Source organism: Diplotaxodon limnothrissa, linkage group LG12, assembly GCF_057381915.1.
Source record: "Diplotaxodon limnothrissa isolate DT_005_m linkage group LG12, D_limnothrissa_male_GT1.1, whole genome shotgun sequence".
Taxonomy (NCBI): domain Eukaryota; kingdom Metazoa; phylum Chordata; class Actinopteri; order Cichliformes; family Cichlidae; genus Diplotaxodon; species Diplotaxodon limnothrissa.
In genome coordinates this window covers 29,863,622-29,885,678 of record NC_140607.1, presented here as the reverse complement: position 1 = coordinate 29,885,678, position 22,057 = coordinate 29,863,622, and the positions used below count along the sequence as shown (strand labels likewise).

Genomic DNA, 22,057 nt, shown 5'->3' with positions numbered 1-22,057 from the left:
ACGTTTCATAAGTTTAATTGCTACTGTAATTAAAAGTAGTTCAAGTCAGTAGGAAAGATCACTAAGGCTGTAAATAAACAGCTTCAACAAAAGCGAGTGCACACCTGTACCACTTATGTATCACTTACATGTGAAGTGAGTCAAAACTGGATCACCTTGCAGTAACTGCATTAACAGACCTCACAGGATGAATTCAATCCAACAAAAGTCACTACACCTTTCATTGTGGAAATTTAAAGCTAATACTTATTTATTTTTTAATAACACTCTCAATCCTTTTTATTGTGAAAGACACAAACATTATAGAAGCTCCTGGAGAGAAATAGTTGAGTCTGTCTTTTCCAGAGAGAATTGTTATTCTACATTTCTCTACTTTCTACTACAGAGGTATTCTGATCCAGGCCAGGCACATGCTTGAGCATTTCATAGTTTTTATTTTTTAAGAACACTTGTGTGAAACTCTTTTGCTGTGCGCTTTGAATTGTTGTCATGTTACACTATTCTTCTTCTGGCAGGCTTCTGGAGACAGGGAATTATCTAGTTCACGAGAATTCATGGTGCAATCTACAAATGTCACCTCTCCAACACCTTTTGCACTCACCAATAACATCAAACTTTGCTTCACTGTCAGGACAATGATTTCAGTCATTGTTCCAGGCCAACATCAGGCCAAACATGCCGGAATCGATCTGAGCCAAACAAAGCTCTCTAGGTCTCATGTGACTAAAGAATTTGCTGCCAATATTCAAGCTACTCTTTATGCTCTATAGCAAAGTTTTATATTGCAGTCTTGTGTCCTTTGTACTAAGCTTTTCAATGGAGACAGATTTCCATTGAAAACCCCTGTGCCAAGGCTGAAGCACTTGACCATCTGTGCTTCAGTGCTAGATTGTAAGTGGTGCATTATCTGTGGAATCATTCTAGGATGACAGCTACTGCACCTCTGATTAGAGTTATTATGCCCCACTCTTATCTTCCTGATTACTGTCACAACTGTGTTTCAACTGATTTTTAGTTGGTCACTGAATCAGATTTTTAAAATTCCATCAGGTGGTTCTTCCCATGAGGAACCATGGTGCAGACATGGAGATAGACAAAGGATATGTCCAAGAGTCGACTTACACATGAGTACTCACCTTCATTTCAGTATTTTCTTTTTAACGTTTGTGTCGGCGATTGCAAGGATAGTCACTTTTGTTGCATTGCATTTCTCCTTTGCCGGATCTACTTTCAGTAGAGTTCTTCTACAGCGTATGCTTTTGATTGTTTGAATCAATTTCTTTGAATTGTTTGTATCTGTGCTTCAGCTGGATTAGTGCTTTGTTGTCCTGTAGACTCATCTGCTGGCATCCTGTTATTTAACTATTCTTGGTCTGCTCCCATCTTACTTACTGACCTACATCAGTCAAAAATGTGTAGGAAGTTACTGTCTTCCCTCCCAAGACTTAGTTCTTTTATCCATCCCCAAAGCCTCTACTGAATTTGAGAGAGAGAAAAAAGTGTTTTCAAATATGCTGCTCCATCTGCTTGAAATCTGCTGCAAAACCAACTAAATCTTAGGAAGCTGAGCTCACTAAATATGACTAATCTGAAATGACTTGAAGGCTGTCACACCTGTCTAACTAGACATTGACCTACAGTGAAACACATTTTTCAGGTATTTCTATAGTGATATTTTTAATCTCAATACTTCATTTCTTTAATGTATTATGCGTGTGTTGTTCTGTGACTGTTGATTTCTATCTTGTGGAGGACGCTCTTCCAAAAAGGATTCTAGATCTCACGTGCATATCTCCTGGTTAAAAAAAAAAATGGAACAAAAGTAAATTTGACATTTAAGTGATATTTCACTCTCTGATGTATACTCTATGTTAAAACATTCTTAAAATAGGACTTTTCTGAATCATTATGGCTTTTTTACTTCAGTAAAAACTTTGAAGAAGGGTCCATTGTGCTCGGTAAGTCCTCCTACAGTGACATTTGGTGGAACACGAAGGAAGAAATAACCAGCAAACCAGTTTTAAAAAGTGTGTGTGTGGGTGGCATACACATGCATACACACACACCTTCCACACATATCATGGCCTGAGTATTTTTGCTCTCCCCAAAGTGAGGCTCTCACAGCCTCAGTATACCAGGCACACAGTCATACACAGAGGAGCATGAAGGGCTTCCAGTTAAGCATTTTAACCACCTGGCTTCATACAAACATTCAAATCTACTCCTGCACCAAATCCCTGGGTTCTGAAAATCCTTCGGAGGAAAACCTAACTTGTTGCAAGGGGGAATTCAGATGGTCTATACCAATATGTGAACATATCAACTGTGTGCAACATGTTCAATTAAAAAGATAAATTGACAAAATGAAAAACCGGGAGGGCGGGAAAGAGAGGCTGGCCAGCTGGTAAAGTGAAGAACTCGTTCTGAGGCTTAGCTTCGGCACACAGCACACTCTGTCTGCAGCATGAGATATAAGACCACATCCTATTTGTGCCTTTGACACAATAGTAGCACAGCACCTTTCCACAGCAGACATCACAAAGTGCTTTACAATAAAAGAATAAACACGCAGAAGCCCCAGAAAGCCAGACAAGAATAAACTCTCCAGTGTCTCTAAATAATAAATAATTACACTAAACTTGGAAATCTTCAAAATACTTTTTCTCCTTTTATATACGCAGGTCCTTCTGTGCGTGCTTGTATGCTTCCTCTACACTACCTCAGATATTTATAGCTAAACAGTGCCCCCTTATGAAGATTTCTTTCGTTCTGGCCATGCACGATTGATGAAAAGGCAGCAATTTGAACTTTTCACATTTTTTTTAATTGTTTGCATTTACAGTACTTGAGCCAACAAATGAAACACATTTAAGAAAACGTGCATTTACACTGGAATGAAAACAGTTAAGGCACAACTTAACAGGGGAAGTGTCTCACAACAGTTCCATCATCCAGTCACAGCTCAAGGTATCCAAAGTCGAGCGATCCCAACTCTGTGAGAGTTTTTACTCAATCTGGTAAACTACGAGAAATACTATATAAACAGTAAATCTATACTAAGTCTCGTGTCTCTATATGTACAAACTAAATGAGCATTACATCCGGAAAACTCCAAAACGTGTCTTCGTTGTTGGTGCATTGAGTGCTGCACTGAGGCTCAGACCCAAAACCATACGAGTTTCAGCAGGATCAATAATCCCGTCATCCCACAGCCTGTAAAAATAATAAAGTGCTCCACATTATTAGATGGCACATTACTCCTCACTCATGCGATACTTCTTGCGGTGCTTGTGCAGGACTATAATCAATTACTTTAATAGAGTGTCAAGGTTTTGTCTTCCTCTCTTTGGATGACTCCCCTTATAGTCTAGGTTTAAAGATTTGCATTTTTTTCCTTTCTGCAAGGTATCAGATTTGTATTTTTTTCAGAGTCGGACCTATATTTCATTAAAGAGCAAACAATATGGCTGTTGTTAATATAATATAGTATATGTATATCATAAGCGTATCATCAGATAAATGATTATAATAGACAAGCAAGACCTGATATTTAAGAAACTAATACCAGCTCCTGCTTAAGTCGTAAATAAATGAAGAGATAAATCAGTTTTCAAAATTCTTACTCTTTTGCAGTTAGCTAATTTTTTTTATTCATTAACTGATGCTTCCACAGCAAGCAATTCTGATACAACAGGTTTCAAGCATTAATGACACACATAAATTTGACAAGTGCTTTCAGGGTAGCTTGTGATTAATTAGTGTGTAATGGGGCCTTGATTGCCCCTTGGCCTTTCTCTTTCTTTATATTTTATACAATTAACTGCAAAAATAAGCACCGACATGCTCTGAAATGTGTGTTTAACCTTCATAACTATATTGGTTTTTAATGTCAGTGAGGCAGTTTCCAGTTAGATAAATATGTACAGTATACTATCCATCTCATTTTAAGACGCACATGTAATCACCACATGAGGATTTGTACTCTACGCTTACAAACACACAATGAAAACAGCTCAGGGACTAAATGAAAAGAACACGGCTCTTATTATTTAAACAACAGGACATCTGATGCTAAAGAAAAACATCACAGCATCACTGGTCCTGCATGAATAGTCTTGTGGTTTCTTAGTTCTTGGAAAATAAGGCTAATGTGAGATTACTGAAAAGAGTCTAAAAAATAAATTATAAACACATGCTGGTGGCCTGCTGATAGTTCATTTGTGGCCAGTGCTGCCATTCGAGAAACAACATTTTATCTTAGCAACAGTAGTTAAACCAATTTTGGAAATTCAAAGACTCAGTTATGTGTAGTCCTTCATTTTATCACACACATCCCTAAAATACAACATATTGGATGAGCAGATCTCACCTAGCACTGGAGTAATACGGACTGCCTTCCTCTTCAAACCGCCGCACAATTGGCTCCTTCATGGCAGCCTCTTGCTCTGCTGTGAACTGTGAATATATTGAGAAAATAGAATTAGGCGGTAAGGACCTGCGCCAGAGGCGTTTTAAAGGTTGTCTGAATTATTGAAGGTGTAGTGAAATGTAAAGCTGAAAGCACACAGCCATTTCATTTGCCATGAAGGTCAATTTCCCCAGCTTGAAAACACCAAGCCAATCTTTGTGAACACAATAAAAACAGATCATACACTCGATAAATAACGCAAAGCTAATCTTTACTGATTTAAATGGGCCAAACTGTTGTAAATATCAGAAACAATTTTTTTTAAAAGGGGGGAAAAATTAAATTAAACAGCAACAAAAATATAAGAAATGGTATGAAGAAAAACTGAATTCATTAAACTGTAATTCAAGGTCTCTATATTGGACTGCTTTAATTTTAACCAGGAAGACATGTTTTCACACATAAGCTCATCGCCCTAAGTTATCCTTTCTCACATGAAGCACATAATCGAAGATAAAATGCTTCAGATGCATTCTCTCTACTGGAAACACTTCATTTGAGGGGTACCTAGTGTAGAGCCTGCAGGAGGCACGACACATGACATCATACTTGCTGGGAATTCACTGCACAATTACCCCTGCTGCACTCACATGGCTGCAATCGGACACTGCAATTGCACTAGGAAGATGACAAGGAAAAGACCATCCTGTGCTCTAAACGACTGAACCAGATATTTGAGTTCTCACGTAAAGTTCGACTTATGTTGGTTAATCACAAAGGAAGTTCTTATTTTGGTGGAAGTGATGAGTGGTGCAGGCTCAGAATACTATCAATTGTGTTTTCGTGGGGCAAACAACTGTAGTACTGACTGTACACCTAATACATGTTTAACATGTAAGCTGTATTATACTGTATAATTTAATAAGCTCTCGGTAGTTCAACCTGTGTTCCACTGTGAAGACATGTAGAATAAAAGCAGAAAGAAATAAGAATATTTGATACCTGTTCAAAAATTGACCCAATGATTAGTTTTTACAACCTTTTTGAGTTGAAACATTTTAAACATCATCAAAACGGCTGTCAGCAGGGCACTGATGTGAGGTGTCATTCTGAAGCTATTAATGCACTGGTTAATAGCCCCATAACAGCATACCTGACACAGTTTAATGACAGCCATTTGATGGCTACACTATTCAGGATAAGTCATCACAGTCACACTTAACACTGAAATTATTTCACTGTGCCATGTCAAACCATTATTGAAAGAAAAGTGTCTTTCATAATGTTTATGCTGTTGGCAGGAAACCCACTAAAGTCAATTCAAGCCTTTCCAGCGGAGCACAGATTTTAGTCTGCCGTGTCAAGCGATTAACATGAATCATTACCTCCTTTCCCTCACGTGCCCTCTGATCCTTAGTGATGGTAGCCAAGACAGTGGCAGCTTGCTCACCACCCATTACAGAGATTCGGGAATTTGGCCACATGTATAGGAAACGTGGGCTGTGAGACAAGAAACAGTGTCAATTTGAGTATGTTTCGAGAGCCAGAATAGTCACCTAGATCACAACCAATAGGATAACAAAAGAAACCCTGAACATCAAAAATATGATTTGAGAGACTAGGAGGGCTTAACCTGGGGAAAAGTACTTCTTTGATATTTCATAGAAAGACTAAGGGAGGGTGAGTATCAGCTCCAACTTTCCAAAACACTAAATCATTTATGCTTATTTCAATTTACATGAGGACGCTTATTACAGCTCAAATAACCTGATAGGAATTAAACATGAGTGTGCCCACAATAATATTATCATTCCACTGACTTCATACATGCTTAAAGCTATTTGAATGGTAATTTTAATACTGTTAAAACCATTTTTTTTCTATCCAGAGGGAGCTGTGCAAAATCTGATAAACTTCCTCAAGTGATTTTAAGACTTCTATCCATCAGTCTATCTACCTATACAAATACACTGCACTCTGTTGTAGAGTGCTCTTCACTAAGGATGCTACACATCAATAATTCAGCTTCTTATCACTCCTAGTCTTTGAAAAATAGCTGACAAAAATTAAAAAGACAAAATAATGATACATCCTCAAGTAATAAATGTCACTTTATTTTGATTAAAATTGATTTTTTTATTTTAAAATACTTCTTAGCTTTGAAAGGGTTCCACTTAGAAAGTCTCTTTTACTGTTACAAAAGGTCACTACCACCTACACGCAAGAAGTCCAAGGCTATCTGATGCACAAAATGAAAGGCAATTGCATTTTGTACATTTTGTACACTTGAATTTCGCAGAGAAGCAGCTAATGTGTTTCGCAATAGTTCACAATGAATTAATTTACTTTAGCTGTTACCAGGGCTGCGTTTTTATTCCAACAAACCTCTAATCCCTACAGAGAATTTCTTCATACCTGTAGGCTCTGCCACACATGCCATAGTTTCCCGCACCATAGGAGCCGCCAATGATAACAGTAATCTTGGGTACACTGGCACAGGCAACTGCAGTAACCATCTTGGCTCCATCCTTGGCAATTCCTCCTGCTTCATACTCCCTACCCACCATGAAGCCTGAGATGAAGATGAAGACAAGAGATAGCCTAAGCCTGTGTTGTTATTTCAAGGAGGAAAGTCTGGCTGTGTTAATCTTAAACACGAAATAAGTCAAACTGGGAGATTAATGAAACAGATTTGTACATCATATAATAAGATTTGGTTATGATGTAAATTATAAAATTATCTGTATGATCACAGATCACATTGCAATTAAAGTAAATAATATTCAGAATTGTTTGCCGAGTAACAAACAACATCTAAACCCCACAACAGAACAAAATTACCGATGTAAATAAAGAATTCCCACCGACCTGTTATGTTTTGGAGGAAAACAAGTGGAATGTTTCGTTGGCAGCATAATTCAATGAAATGCGTCCCCTGAAAAGAATTTCAGATATTCATTACATGTAGTACATTCTCAGACCTAAAGAACAACTGCCCAGAGTTCAAACATGTATTACCTTAAAATAGTACAAAATGGTAATGATTTACTTTTTGGGCCTCTCAAGAAATAACCAAGAGACCATAAACTTTAAATGAACTGCCAAAGGAAAGAGATGTGTAAATTTTTAAGAAAATATATTCAAAGCACACAAGTTTATCCAGTGAAGTGAAATCTGGGTAATAACCCACTGAAAAGTTTGGATTACATCTGGAGTTTGTATTTTCACAAGAAGATGTAAACTGTCACAATAGAATAGAATAGAATAGAATTCAACTTTATTGTCATTGCACATGCACAGGTACAGGGCAACGAAATGCAGTTTGCATCCATCCAGAAGTGCTTTAGTGATATAGATATATTACAATATATATTAGCAATAATATAGATATGTGAGTATATTACAGAAATGGGTCTATTATGGTATGTTATAATGTACACGGTATGAAGTATGTTGTGAATATTCTATAACTATAAGTATGTACAGGCTGTAGTGAGTACAAGCTATGTACAGGATATGAACAGGATATAAATATGAAAAACTATACAGAATATGAAATGTTGCCTGAGGTGATGCTTTTGAATCTTGCATTACACCTGTTAATACAATAAATAAATAAATAAAACAAGCAACAGAGTTCATGGCCTCCCCTCAATCCATCCAGAAATAACAGAAACCAGTTACTTTGGGAGCGAGCTCACCTGCCGCTACACTGACTTTGTATTTTCTGTATTCTAGTTTAAATACGAAGGCGGTGAATGGCCTTCAGTTATGTCAGAAAAAATCACTGCATAACACAGAGCTGCCAGGAAATATTGAACAGACAAACACATACAAAAGACTGAACTATGTGGAGACAACTCATTTCCATATATTTGTATTGCTGAATTACTCAGGTGTTTTCTTTATTTTGGCAGTTTCCTCCACTGGCTCTCTTTCAGTGAAGCATTTTTTTGTGTGTTGCAAAGTGCAAACAACAGTTGGAAACAATGTGAAATATGACTGCTTCTCTGTGAAATTATTCAATTTCAATTCAACTTTATTTATATAGCGCTAAATCAAAACAACATTTGCCTCCAGGTGCTTTATATTTTAATGTAAAGACCCTACGATAATAAAGAGAACAAACCAACAGTCAGAAACCCTTCTTTGAGCAAGCAACAGTGAGAAGGAAAAACTCCCTTTTACAGGAAGAAACCTCCAGCAGAACCAGGCTCAGGGAGGGGCAGTCATTTACTGCCACCAGCTGGGGGTAAGGGAAGGGAGACAGGACAAAAGACGAGTAGCTGATGATTAAATGCAACACACTCTTTATTAGTATAAACACAAAGAGTGAAAACAGATGAGTGAAGAAGAAGAAACACTCAGTGCATTATGGGAAGCCCCCAGCAGCCTAGGCCAATGGCAGTATAACTAAGAGTGTGTTCACCTGATCCAGCCCTAACTATAAGAACAAAAGCCTAATCTTAAAAAAAGAGGGGGTCTCTGTCTCCCAAATCCCAAACTGGGACCTGGTTCCGTAGAAGAGGGGCCTGAAACCTCCTGTTCTACATTTAAATACTCTCGGAAACACAAGTAAGCCTGCAGTCTGAGAGCAAAGTGTTCTATTGAGATAATATGGTAGCATGAGGTAGTATGAGATAAGGTTATCTATAACATTGCTCCTGACCCTAACCCTGCCCTCCAAGGTGCTCAGGAACTTTTACTCCTGCACCATAGAGAGCATCCTGACGGGAAACATCTTAACCTAGTTCGGGAACAGCACCATGCAGGACAGACGAGCTCTACAGAGGGTTGTGCGGTCAGCTGAGCGCACCATCCGCTCCGAGCTCCCTGACCTGCACTCAATCTACAGCAGGCGGTGCTGGACCAAGGCCAGGAAGATCGTGGAGGACCTCAGCCTCAATCACACCACCACACAGTACTGACCCACACATACAGTTCTTACACACACTGGACATTCTGGACATTGTTTCACTTCATTACTTAAATCACGCTGCTGTTATTGTGTATATGCTGCTGTTATTGTGTATATATTTATTTATATTTCTTCATACATTCTTATATAGTTCTATATTGTGTATTTTGTTGTACAGTTATTTTATTTTCAACTTTAATTTATATATTTTATCTTATTCTCCCAGTTAAATTTACCCTTCATTCTAATTTGTGTTGTACAGTTATTTCATTTTTAACCTTAATTTATATTTTATTCCTTCCTAGTTAAATTTACCCTTTTTAATTTTTCATATTTATTTCCTATCTTATTCATAGCCTTTTCCTTTTTTGTTTTCTTTAGGTCACGAGCAGTTGTCCAAGCATTTCACTACATATCGTACTGTGTATGACTGTGTACGTGACAAATAAAATTTGAATTTGAATTTGAATGTGTGAACAACAGAAATCTAATCGTATCTCTGATACCTCTCCCTTTTATCAAAACAGAAAAAACTGGAAAAAGCTTTTAACAGTTTAAAAGTTAGCATAATGGAAGCCTGGGCATGTCTTTAGCGATGACAGCGTGTCTCAGAAATGCAGGTACTGTATTGATTTTTCTTGAATATGCTCCCCGAGCATGTCTGTTCCACATCTTTGTCTGAGGCACTGTATCAGACCCTTTTGAAAGTAATTATAGTGACGAGATAGCCAATGCTTATAATGTCATGTTGAGACCTCGCAAAAAATAAAAAATAAAAATGAATGAAAGAAATCTTCGTTCAGGTCAAGCTTGTAATCCAATTCAAAACGTGCTTAGAAAAACTTATTAGTCTATAATCACAAATTCGGCCCCTCATCTTCCCTAAGCCTGTATAAAGTTCAGCTCTGTGCACAGCAAATTGGCTTGAGAATTAAGTGAATTACACTGAATGAAAATTATTACTGTTCTCCGTGCATGGTTTCTAAATGCTATCATAGTTATCAGACTACTCGTGAAAGGATGTAAAGGTGCATTTTAAGGCTTCTTGCATAGGAGAAACACTACAACTCTAATGTGAATGAGAAGTGCAAATAACCTACAAACAGAAAAATGTTGGTGTTCATAAGCAGCAAATATCTGTGGAGCACGCTATCTGTACTATTTCCACACAGTGTTTAAAGTCCTTGACATTTTGAGAGGCACAAAAACAGTACAAAGCTCAGTCTCCTGGAAATTCAGCTTTTAACTTTGTATAGGTTTTATTTATTTATTTATTGTATTGTTTTTGCAGATAAAAGACAGTTTTTACAGTTTGATTTATCTGTAGCTATAAAGTGCCTTTACCTTTTTTGCAGACTCTGAGAACAAGACTCCATTGTTCCCAATGATTCCAACGGGATAACCAAATATCCTTGAAAATCCTTAAAAGGTACAAATTCACAAGAATGAACTCAAACAATGGTCAGGTTTTAAATTTAGAGAAGAAAAAAAAAATCAACCATGTCTTGGAAATTGAAATCAATACTAGTTCACATACCTGTAACAAGCGTGTCTCCATAGAATGCCTTGAATTCATCAAATTTACTGCCATCTACAATTCTGGCAATGACCTGCAATCCAATCAGTAAACAAAAGTTATAAAAAATGTGATGCAATGTCAAATAACACAGATAGTGACAACTTTTCAACAATTTCTACTTATTTAAGTGATTTTCACTCTGCTAAAAGCAATGCTACACTTGAAAAACTCCTGTAAAGAGGCTGCACTCAGTTGATCTCACAACCTTAAATGGACTGCCAATACTATTCTACACTACAAACACTTTGGCATCTGTAGAGTAAGCAGTAATTCTAGCTCGCGGGTCTACATCAAGAATCAAAGGGCACAAGCTTTAAACCAATAGAGAATATCTGGCAAGCACTGCCACACAGCAGAAAAGCAAAGTGACTGATGCCAGCCACCTTATTATTGATTCAGCTGCTGATAGGAGAACATGACAACTCAACATTGTTAAAGTGCATTCTGAACCTCTGACAGCCAGATTTATAAATAAACCAATCAAAATTGGTTTATTTACAAATCTTAAAGCAGTCATAGCACTTCCACATTGTGTAAATCAGTCTTTTGGCTGTATTAAACAATGAGATGAATGAATGATTTTATTATATTTGACTCACATTAAAGAAATAATATCATAGCAAAGAAAAGTCGTATTATTTATCTCACCATTTTAAACTAATTACTAAGAGGTTCAACACAGTATCCTACAAAATATCCAAATAAGATTCTGAAATGTTCAGAAATGGTAAAGAAATCTTCCAAGCAGTCCTGTGAAAAGCTTAGTACACTCTTATTGCTTCAAAGGAATTCCATAGGAACAGGATAAGTAGCAGCCAGGTGTTGCTAACCAGAAGTATTTGATTTACTGATCATCAGCAAGTGTGACCTATAAAAGCAGAAGCTTTGAGAGTTTGTTGTGAATTGGAGCTGTATAAATAAAACTGAACAGAAATTTTCTAGTCTGGAATATTCAGGTGTGTGTTAATACAATGCCACAATCTTCCCAGGAAATCGAACCAAAGTTCAGGCCCAGCAATGCTCTAGCTTCTAGCAGCTGCACCCATGGTAAAGATTTCCAAATCTGCATCGCATCTTTCTTGAGTTATTGTATTTACAATTGTGGGTGCCCACACTGCCCACTCACCCAGGAGGGTGACAACAATACTCCATCAGCCTTTTATTTCTGTGGCGTAAAAAAAAACAAGAACTTCATCTCAGATTTTACAGGGTCCAGTTAGCATGTTAAATGTTAACATTCATGACAATACAATTAGAAATACAAGGGACTTGTTTGTTAGTGCAGCCTGGAGAAAGCCTCTGCTCTCTGAAAAGAACATGGCAGCACAGCTTAGGTTCAAAAAGTTGCTTCTGAACAAACTACAAGACTTCTGGAACAATGTCCTTTGGACAAAATCAAAGTGGAGATGTTTGGTCATAATGCACAACACCATGTAAGGTGAAAACCAAACCCAGCAGATCTGCACAAACACCTCACGCCAACTATCAAGCATGGTGGAAGAGAGATGATTTGTGCTTGTTTTGCAGCACTTTACAGTCTCTGAGTCAAGCATGAACTCCTCTGTACACCAGCATATTCTAAAGCCAAATGAGGCCATCTGTCTGACAGCTAAAGCACGGGCACAACTGAGTTGCGTAACGGGATGACGATCTCAAGGACAGCAGAAAATTTACAACAGACTGGCTGAAAAAGAAAAGAATCAAGGTGCTGCAACAGCCCAATAAAAGCCCAGACCTCAAACTGATTGAAATGCTGTGCAGGTATGTTAGGAGAGCTCTGCAGAAATCAATGAACTGAAGAAATGTTAGAATAGTGGGACAACAATCCACCACAATGATGTGAAACACTGATAAAGTCACACTGAACATTATTACTCCAAGTTATTTCTAGTTCTACAAGCTAGTGAATAATAGGGTGTAGTCCATCACAGATCTACACACACTCCTGTGAAAGCGTATCACTTAATATAGAAGGGAATTTTTTTAAGTGCGACTTGAAACCATCGTTCTGGAAACTGGGCAATTACCTCTCTGACATCAAAGTTACGTTTCAAGTTATCTCCGACTATGCCGTAGAGTTCATCTGCAGGATAGAGAGGACTCTCAGGAGGTTCTATAGTAACCTAAAAAAAAAAGCAAACAAAAAGACTCAGTGTCAATGAAGCTACAGAGAGAACAGTTTGATTTAAATTGTCGACTGTAAACAACAGACTGACCTCGATATTTTTTCTGTAGTTAAGGCTTCTCACTGTCTTTCTCGCTAAATGAAGAGCGTGGTTATCGTCTAAAGCATAGTGGTCTGTCACTCCAGATTTTCTGCAAAGTAAGAAAAAACAAAGGCAGTCATTGGAAATATTACCTTATAAATCATTACTGTGGGGGAAAAAAACCTACAGTACTTTCTATGTAGTACATAGTGTAGGTAGAAAGTTTCCTGAACATTTCATGCTTTCGATGAAAGGGTTAATAATCGGATTGAGTTCATTTTTATATGAAACAAAGACAAAGCCCAAAATGTATTTTGTTAATTGGTTCAAAATAAGAAAGAAAGAAACTGAGAAACACTTTAATTACCCAAGTCAAATCAAATCCTTTGCTATGACACTCAGAGCAATGATCTTTGAGATGTCTATATAACTTGACTGGATTCCAATTGTGCCTAACTTAATTAAATAGAAATAATCAGGAAAGGCACACACAGCAGACTGTAGATGAAAAAAACAAGTCATGATGTCGAGAGAACTATTGGTAGGTGTGCTAGATTGGATTGTCTCAAAGCACAGATCTGGGGAAAGACACAATAATATCCAAGAGAACAATAACCTCCATCATTCTTAATCCTGGAACAGTCATCCTAAATTTGGCTGCTCAACTGAATTGAGTCATCTGGGAAGAAGGACCTCGGTTAAACAAGCAACTAGAATCACACAAGACTAACCTGAAGCATACTGCCAAGAAAACAATGGTGTTGCTTGGGGAAAAACTCTGTCAGGGTCCAGACCTGAACCTAACAAAGCATCTAGAGATGTCTAAAAAAAAAAAACCTGGTGAAGCTTCTACCAAACAACTATCAAGAGTAATGGGACACGTGTCTAAAATGATGGTGTTCCAAGCTTGTAGGAACTTTCCCAACATGACAATAAGGGAAAATAACAATAAGTAGTTGGATATTTAAGTAAATGGGATATTTGGATATTTTAGTCTTTTTCTTTTGTGTAACAACACTTTGTCATTGTGAAGTACTGCCTCCTCATTGACACAGAAACAAGGAAAGTGAATTTGCTTTAAGGATCTGTATAACATTATGATTTCAGTAAGAGAACAATCTACTTTTCTATCAACCCAGCTTGTAATTAGCATCACTTGAATACCCAAACTGGACGTATAACACAAGGTCACAGAGGACATTAAATCGTCATTTTCAGGGATTCGAACATCAAGTCCTGATGTATATATTTTGCGAAAACTATTTAGCTATCTCTTTGGTATTTAAAAGTCAAGATGAGAGCTAATATTGAATCCCACATATCCCATAAAAATGATCTGTTCATACTTGCAGTGTAGATCAGCACCACCAAGATCTTCTGCAGAAACTTCTTCCCCAGTGGCAGCTTTGACCTATTAAAGAATTATATTACCAGGAAATATGCATTTCATCTCTTGTATTCAGTACAAGTTCAAATATATAGCTTGCTATATGAACAAACATTTAGCTCTATAAAATGAAACACAATATTTGTCTGTTTGTCAGTTACTTAATGTTAAATAATAACAGAAATAATAAAAAATTAACAAACCAGTGGAGGTCCTCCAAGAAAAATGGTTCCTTGCTTCCGTACGATGATGCTCTCGTCTGCCATTGCTGGCACATACGCTCCTCCAGCAGTGCAGGAGCCCATCACGACAGCAATCTTGAAGAGAGAAGAAAAATAGTTAGGTCTCATATCAGACATGTACAATATTAAAACATATCCTTCAGGCATTTTCAAAGATATCTTCATTACTCTGCTTTGAATAATTTGCATATGATTAGGGGGTTTTTTCTCTTTAAAACTTCAATTAACCTTATGTGCAGTTATAATGCCACCTATGACTACTCCATTACCAAAAAAAAAAATCTGGTTATAGTTTCACTTGAAAAGTTTAAATACTAGAAACAAAATAGCCATTACATCACTGAACAACAACTTTTAAGCTATGAGTACTGCAGACTTTATGATGCCTATTGGACAGGGAATGGTATTCAATTTAGATGTGGGAACTACAACTCTTATTTCAGGTGGGCTCATAGAAACATTCCATTTTCAAGAAAACCACTCTTCCAGAAATAAATTCTGAACATATATTATTCTGCCAAGAGAAGGATAAATTCCAAAAGAACATTACACTGGCCAAAACATTTTATAGCTCTGAAAAACTTTCGTCTTCCTGCAGATGAATTTGAAAACAGCTTTCTAACTAACACACAGTGAAGGTCGGTTTGGTGAGCAATATATCCTGCTTTTTATCATCCTTGAATCAATAGAGATGTGACTGCAAGACAGGTGCAAAACCGTGCACAGTGCAAAACCGCTGCAGTTCTCTTCATCATCATATATAAGATGGATTTGAGTAGCCTGCAGGTGCAAAACATGAAGAGCCTTCAAGCGTGGAATTCATTTGAATATACCACCTCTGCTCTTTGATATTTTTCTTGTTTCAACAAGGATGTAAACACACGTATGGTTGAAAAAAGAGAGAGCTACCAGAACTGCAAAAAATACAGACACTGAGCAGTATAATGTGATATAACCCTGGTGATAAAGGCTCTTCTGTGTTCTTAAATAAATATTAAATTCAATTTAATACAGTTTATCATGTGATTGCTGTCAATTTCTGTTCATGGAAGCTTTTCCCACAATGTTCCAACAGGCCATGAATGCCCCTGCTGCCATAATTAATTTCTTTTGTGTATCTGTCGCTCAGTATTTTTATTGCCTTTGCCTTGCAGCAAAATGGCCTTTGCCCCAAGACAGCATGGTGAAAAAAATTAAATAATTTAAAAAATACATAATAGAGGACTGTGACTTTCATGTATATTCATTTATATTGCCTTCTACACGTATAGAATGAAAGAATAACAAAAGTCATTATTTAAAAGGTAAACAAATATATCGTGGAAGCCCAATAATGGGCTTTAGTAAAGATGTAATCGGGGGAGGCAAGCAAATTATAAAGCCACTCCGTTAGGGTTTTATCATTCTGCTTTTGTGCCCATTAAATGAGTTAATACAATGCATCACCTGTGCTATTCCCTCTGAAGACAACCTGGCCTGGTTGTAGAAAATGCGCCCGAAATGATCTCTGTCTGGAAAGACTTCAGCCTGCCTGGGCAGGTTAGCACCGCCAGAATCCACTGAAGGAGATAAAAACATTACAAACTCACTTATTATAAACATCTCGACTATAATTAGATTACAGAGACAGACTTCCCTGCTATCCTCAGGCAGGGCATTCTGGGATGTCTCTGGTGTAAATATTGACCAAAAAAAAACAAAAAAAAAACAACCCAAATATTAGGATTTTTCCCATAAGGTCCTTAAGAAGCTGTTATAGGGTTTTAAGCCCAATACTGATACTAATATTTGGTGATTTAAAAATCTGATATACTGGCCAATGTTTTTTTTTTCAGATGTGTGAAACAAACAGATTTCCCCAGCAGTTATTTATGAGTGTTTACTAAGATATAATGAAAATGTAGTTTGGTTTACTGTTACAAGTCATTGATTACTCATTTACATTCTGCCAACAACACGGGTAAGCTGGTTTGTTGTGTTTGTGGTGAACCAAATAAGTGTTGTCAACAGGGAAATTGCAGAGTGTCCTCTGGTGGACAAACTATGCAACACCATCACTTATAACACAGTTAAAGTGTTTCATCCATCTCGCTCTTACTTTTGAAATGTTTATTTTTTTAGCCATTATAACATATTGCATATATCAGTCAGGCTCTACTTGCACAGGTGAACTGACAAACCCTAACCCAACAGTCCTACTGTATTTTAAAGTTAAATTCTAACAGGGATAGTAGAAAATTATTATTACTATTATTATTTTTTATTACTAATAATTATTATTAATAATATTATTATTCTTTGATTCTGTAGATAATCGTTTATTAGTGTTTTACAAACCCTTACAAATATGGAGATACTCACCCAAGTAAATGCATGGCAGATGGTTCTGCTGGGCTATTTCTTGTGCACGAAGGTGTTTCTTCACTGTAATTGGGTAGTATGTTCCCCCTTTGACAGTAGCATCATTTGCAACAATAATACACTCCACTCTATGAACATTTAGAAAAGAATGAATAAATAAATATTAGATTATGCACCTGGGGTACTCAATTGAGATTCTAGTGGAAAACCTACACTGTAATTACTTTGGATCTGATCCTGTGGTTAAAAATATAAATTTTCATCTGTGACAAATTATTAAACTGAACCATTTTTACATATGATCATCAGAACGAAACACTTTCACTATTTTTTAAAGGCATTACATTCAAATCTGGTGAATATCATAAACATTTATAGCACTTGCCCTGAAACCCGCCCAATTCCAGTAATTATACCGCCTGCTGGGACTTCCTCTTTTCCATACAACTCATATCCTGCAAATTGGGAAAATTCCAAAAATGGAGACCTGCAATAACATGAAATAAAAGCGGGGAAAAGAAGACAAATTCATATCCATGCATCCATGTTTTTCTGCACAAGTTCTTTTAAAATAGTACATTTTAGTTTAGAGAAATATTATCCTCTTTTGCTTCTTCTCATTGTACAGAGAACTGTACTGTAGACACCATCAGACATTTAAAACTAGTGATACCACAGTTTGTGTAAGGACAAATTCTAGGACAAAAGCTAGGGGGGATGAAACAGCCATGACTTTTAAATCTGTGACAAAGATAGAAGTAAGCAGTAATACCCTGGATCCAGCAGTCTGTCTATGCGCTCTCTAGGCAACAGTTTCCCACGGGAAGTATGAAGTCTTCTTGCTTTTTCTCCTCCTCCTGAATTAATTAAAAAGTAATAAATGAATAATAACAAAATTACAAACTTAACAATTTGAGAATATTTTGCAAGTACTACTACTACTCTTGCAAGTAGCATTGATGACAGTGCTGATGGTGTAAGACAAATAAAAACATAAAATTACCAAGAATTGTTAATCCCTGGTGGGACAGGCTTTTATTCATTTCTTTGTGACTTTTGTAGTTACTGATGTTTTTCTGTGTGCCAGTAGGGTTGAAAAATAAGCGAACGTGTACCTCGGTCGGGGTCACAACTTTCTGTGTTTTACTGAAAATCATTTCTATTGTCACTTTCAGCACATTTATTCCTTTTGTTGGGTCAATTAGTTGCAATGTTTTGTCATTTTATTTTAGTCATGTCATCATTTATCAAAAGAATAAAAATTTGAAACCTTATTACACCTATACTTTTTACAGAACTTGCTCTAAATAGCAATACTGTACTTTTTTAACTACATTTCACCAAAAAGAGAAAAAGAATTAAAAACAAATAAACAGAAGAGAAAAACAAATGTTTTATAAACAATAACAATCTTACACAAGTCTTATATTTCTTACTTTTATTATATATTTATACAGTAGACTACACAATCATAATAACTTATACATTTTTTAATATGTCTTGTCTACTGCTTTTAAACATAACTTTTCTCCTGAGTTCCAGCTACGCCTCTCTAATAATAGCAACCTCTCATTACAGAGTTTGGAAGTAGATTATTTTATGTTTTTTACATTATGTTAAGATCAAGTAAACAGCTAACTATGTGTTAAACGGCATGCAGTTTAACACATACTCCCATATAAAAAGTGCTTTTTATGCATTTACGTGTTAGAGCATGTCCCTTAAGGCTTAATCATCTACAAGTGGAACCTGATTACTTTACTAGAACACATAGGTGTAAGCAATGATGTTTGGGCAACAATTTCATCACCCAGATTGCCTGAACTCAGGCACTAATTTGAACTGCTGAAATGAAAACACAAAGTGATGAATTTATCTCTGGGATAGTGCGTAACCTGCTGTGTGCGAACACATACCCAATTTAATATTTTCTGTCCGGCTTTTCAGCTCATCAAGAAGAACTTTCATTCGGTCATAATTCTCCTAAAAAACAAAAAGAGAGAAATTCATTTGTTAGAGTTTCCTCTTAATCCAATTTCTGTAAGAGATTTGCACTAAAATAAGAAAATGTAAATGATGATGATGATGTAAATGCTCTCCAGTCATTTGTTGAGTTTATTTAATATAAAAAAAATTGTACTCATAAATATACACTGATTAGTGTTTAGTTATGTGTTCCAACAAATTGATAATTTTATTAAAAAACACAGAAGAGGTCAGCAGTTTGTGGAAGCTCCCATGTTGCTCTGCAAACTGAATACAATGGACAAGACGGGCATCACCGTTCTGCCAAATAACCTTTTATATGTGTGGCCAGAGACGGACCGCATACGTGGTACGCCAAAGGCAGAGGAGACGAGAACACACAGGCAGTACAATGGAGGCAAATTTTAATTCATGCCTGCACCTTCAGATTCAAGATGTGATATGATTTAAGGATCATACCTATGGTTTTTAAACTGAGAGTAGATCTTGTTCACCAAAGAAGCAAAAATGTGAAGGAGCAAGCGGCATGTGGTTAGAAACTCATCCTCATCCTGCTCACCTCAAGCCTTATTTCCTGAACTGAAGTCAGGGCTCTAACACATGGAAACATGCTTAGATATTGTCACAGTGACTTATTGTCATCAGATTGGACAAGCGAACCTCCGATCTCTGGACAGCTGTCTACAAACCAGCTAAACAACAGCAACAGCTGGTTATAAGCGAATATTGTGTCTGTTAATATTATGCTTGATTGTACTAAAAATCACACTTTGCCTCTAACAAACAGTTTGATTGGATTCTCACCTAGTGAGAGTTTATTTGCTAAGAGTCTGAGTCCAGAGATGTTAGAGGCACTTGATAAAACAGCAGAAAACAGCAGCAAAGACAGCAGTGCTTCATCGATTTGTATTGGACTCCTTTCACAAGGTTTTGCAGCCTCCTCCAGTAAATAAACGTGGACATATACTACATGCACCTACTACACCTACACGCACTACAGATTAATGGCAGGCAGAGTTGTTTGTCCTACAGTGGTCAACATAGCTAGTACTATGCACTTGAATTGGTTAATGTAAGAAAAAAAATTCAGTTGACTGCAATCGGCAATCGACTGATACCTCGTGACATGGTGAGATTTTTACACAGTTTACCTTCAAGGGCAGTTGATCATCTTTTATTTTGAAACTTGTAATTCACATATAAATTGTGAATGACAAAAACACGCTGTCATAAAAAACAGATTAACTGTTGAATTAAAACACCACTCAACCCCAACAGTAACCTGCTATTAACACCAGTCTGATTCATACAAGACATCTGTACCTGTAACTGGCTTCCACTAACTAACCCTTAATGGCGTAAGTGGGAAAGCACTACAGTCCTTGTGTGCATATGATTTTTTTATGTTGTATTTAAACAGCTGATGATTGTGCCACTGAGGATGAATTGACTGTTTTGTGCCATTGATATAATCACAAAATTATAGCTTCAAACTAGCAACTTTAAGCAATAAAACATCAAGCCTCACTAATCAGTTATTCTAAGAAATGTATTGTTGTTGCAATGACATGCAAAGCTGTTATTTGTGTCTTTCACTTTCAGAGGTTGCACCTTCACAGTTAGACTGGTAGACTTTTTTGCACGCTGTTTAGCTCCACAACTCACTTAATTCTTCAGCGCTGATATTGCTGATAAATTCTTAGCTTTTAAGGAGTCTGACCTCTAGAGTGAACTTCAAGGGGACAGACTAAACAAACACTTTCCTTCGTGTCTGGGAACGTTATTAGTTCCTGTTGCCCGTCAGGTGTAAAACACCTCACCTGGATGCGTCTGAACTCTCCGAACTGTTACCTTACTGTTTGACTAGCAGGCGTTAGCAACAGGCTAACCTACCTGATATTCAGAAGTCTGTTTATCAGGCTGTGAGCCAAGTCGAGCGACTTTATCTGCGTGGTACGCTCTTGTGCAAGCCAACGGCAGACTCCTGCAACGAAGCAGCCACGGTTTGAATGACTGCAGGATCATTTTAAAATGTTCTCGACTAACTAAACGGGATCAAATTTAGCAACTGCTAGCCTGCTAGGTAACCTAGCGGTAATCTTCTTTTGTGGTTTTTGGCAGGGGAAGTAGAGCTCCATATCGCCACCTTCTGATTAAAGAAACGGTTTACATGTGCAGATTTGTGAAAATGCACCACATTTTTTTTATGAATATTGCTTGTTTTTTGTTACTTCTAAATCCTACAATTATGTCATATGGTTGAAATATTTAAATCAAGCTCCCTATAGCAGCCTTTTCTACAGCTTCACACAAATAGTGTAAAGAGTGGTTTTAAATGCAGCATTTTCTATCACTTTAGTTTTTAAACTTACTTATATATAGCTCTGATGTGCAATTCTTTTGTCAAGCTGTACTGTTTACATCCTCCAAAATCACATATTTATATATAATATAGATAGTCTTATGCATATCTACATATATTTATACATACACACACATTAGTATATCTGAGAGTAACGAAATTTCTATTCTCTGTATGTCCTGTACATGTGGCAGAATTGACAAATAAAGTTGACTTTGACTTTGACTTTGACTTGATCTGTTATTTGAATTGTATGCACCAGTAAAGGTATAGCTATAATTAAACAAAATATAAGTAAAGAATCTTGCATCTTTTTAAAAGCCTAAACACTTTTTTTTTACCATAAGATCCCCGTTCAGGTTCTTCTTGTTATGAAAACAGTACTGCTGTAACTGAAGTAAGCACTGTTTCATATTTGTTGCATCAAATTTAGAGTGGCTGCTAAAACCTTTTGTGGTGTAGCTTAGGTGTAGCTTTTAAATTCTTTCTCTAGCCTTGTGATGGAAACAAAAAACACCCATCTAAATATTTTCCCAACTATCTATTGTCCATAGGCCTAAATTGGTAAATTTTTCCTCAAGGTTGTAAATCGGCTTCTGAATAAATT

At 36.8% G+C, this 22,057-nt stretch overlaps 1 protein-coding gene across 1 annotated transcript; it reads right to left on the bottom strand.

The window, feature by feature from the left end:
* Window positions 1–2,820: 2,820 nt before the first annotated feature.
* mccc2 (methylcrotonyl-CoA carboxylase subunit 2) lies at window positions 2,821–21,177 on the bottom strand. The gene is made up of 17 exons (XM_085368630.1): window positions 20,982–21,177; window positions 19,019–19,085; window positions 17,875–17,959; window positions 17,488–17,589; window positions 17,103–17,230; window positions 16,188–16,300; window positions 14,703–14,816; window positions 14,459–14,523; window positions 13,122–13,221; window positions 12,933–13,028; window positions 10,864–10,936; window positions 10,671–10,747; window positions 7,277–7,343; window positions 6,824–6,980; window positions 5,794–5,908; window positions 4,370–4,455; window positions 2,821–3,213 (listed from the first exon to the last, which is right to left on the bottom strand). Exons 1-17 carry the CDS (start codon window positions 21,111–21,113, stop codon window positions 3,096–3,098), a joined length of 1,695 nt encoding a protein of 564 aa, XP_085224756.1. The 5' UTR covers window positions 21,114–21,177; the 3' UTR covers window positions 2,821–3,095.
* Window positions 21,178–22,057: the final 880 nt, after the last annotated feature.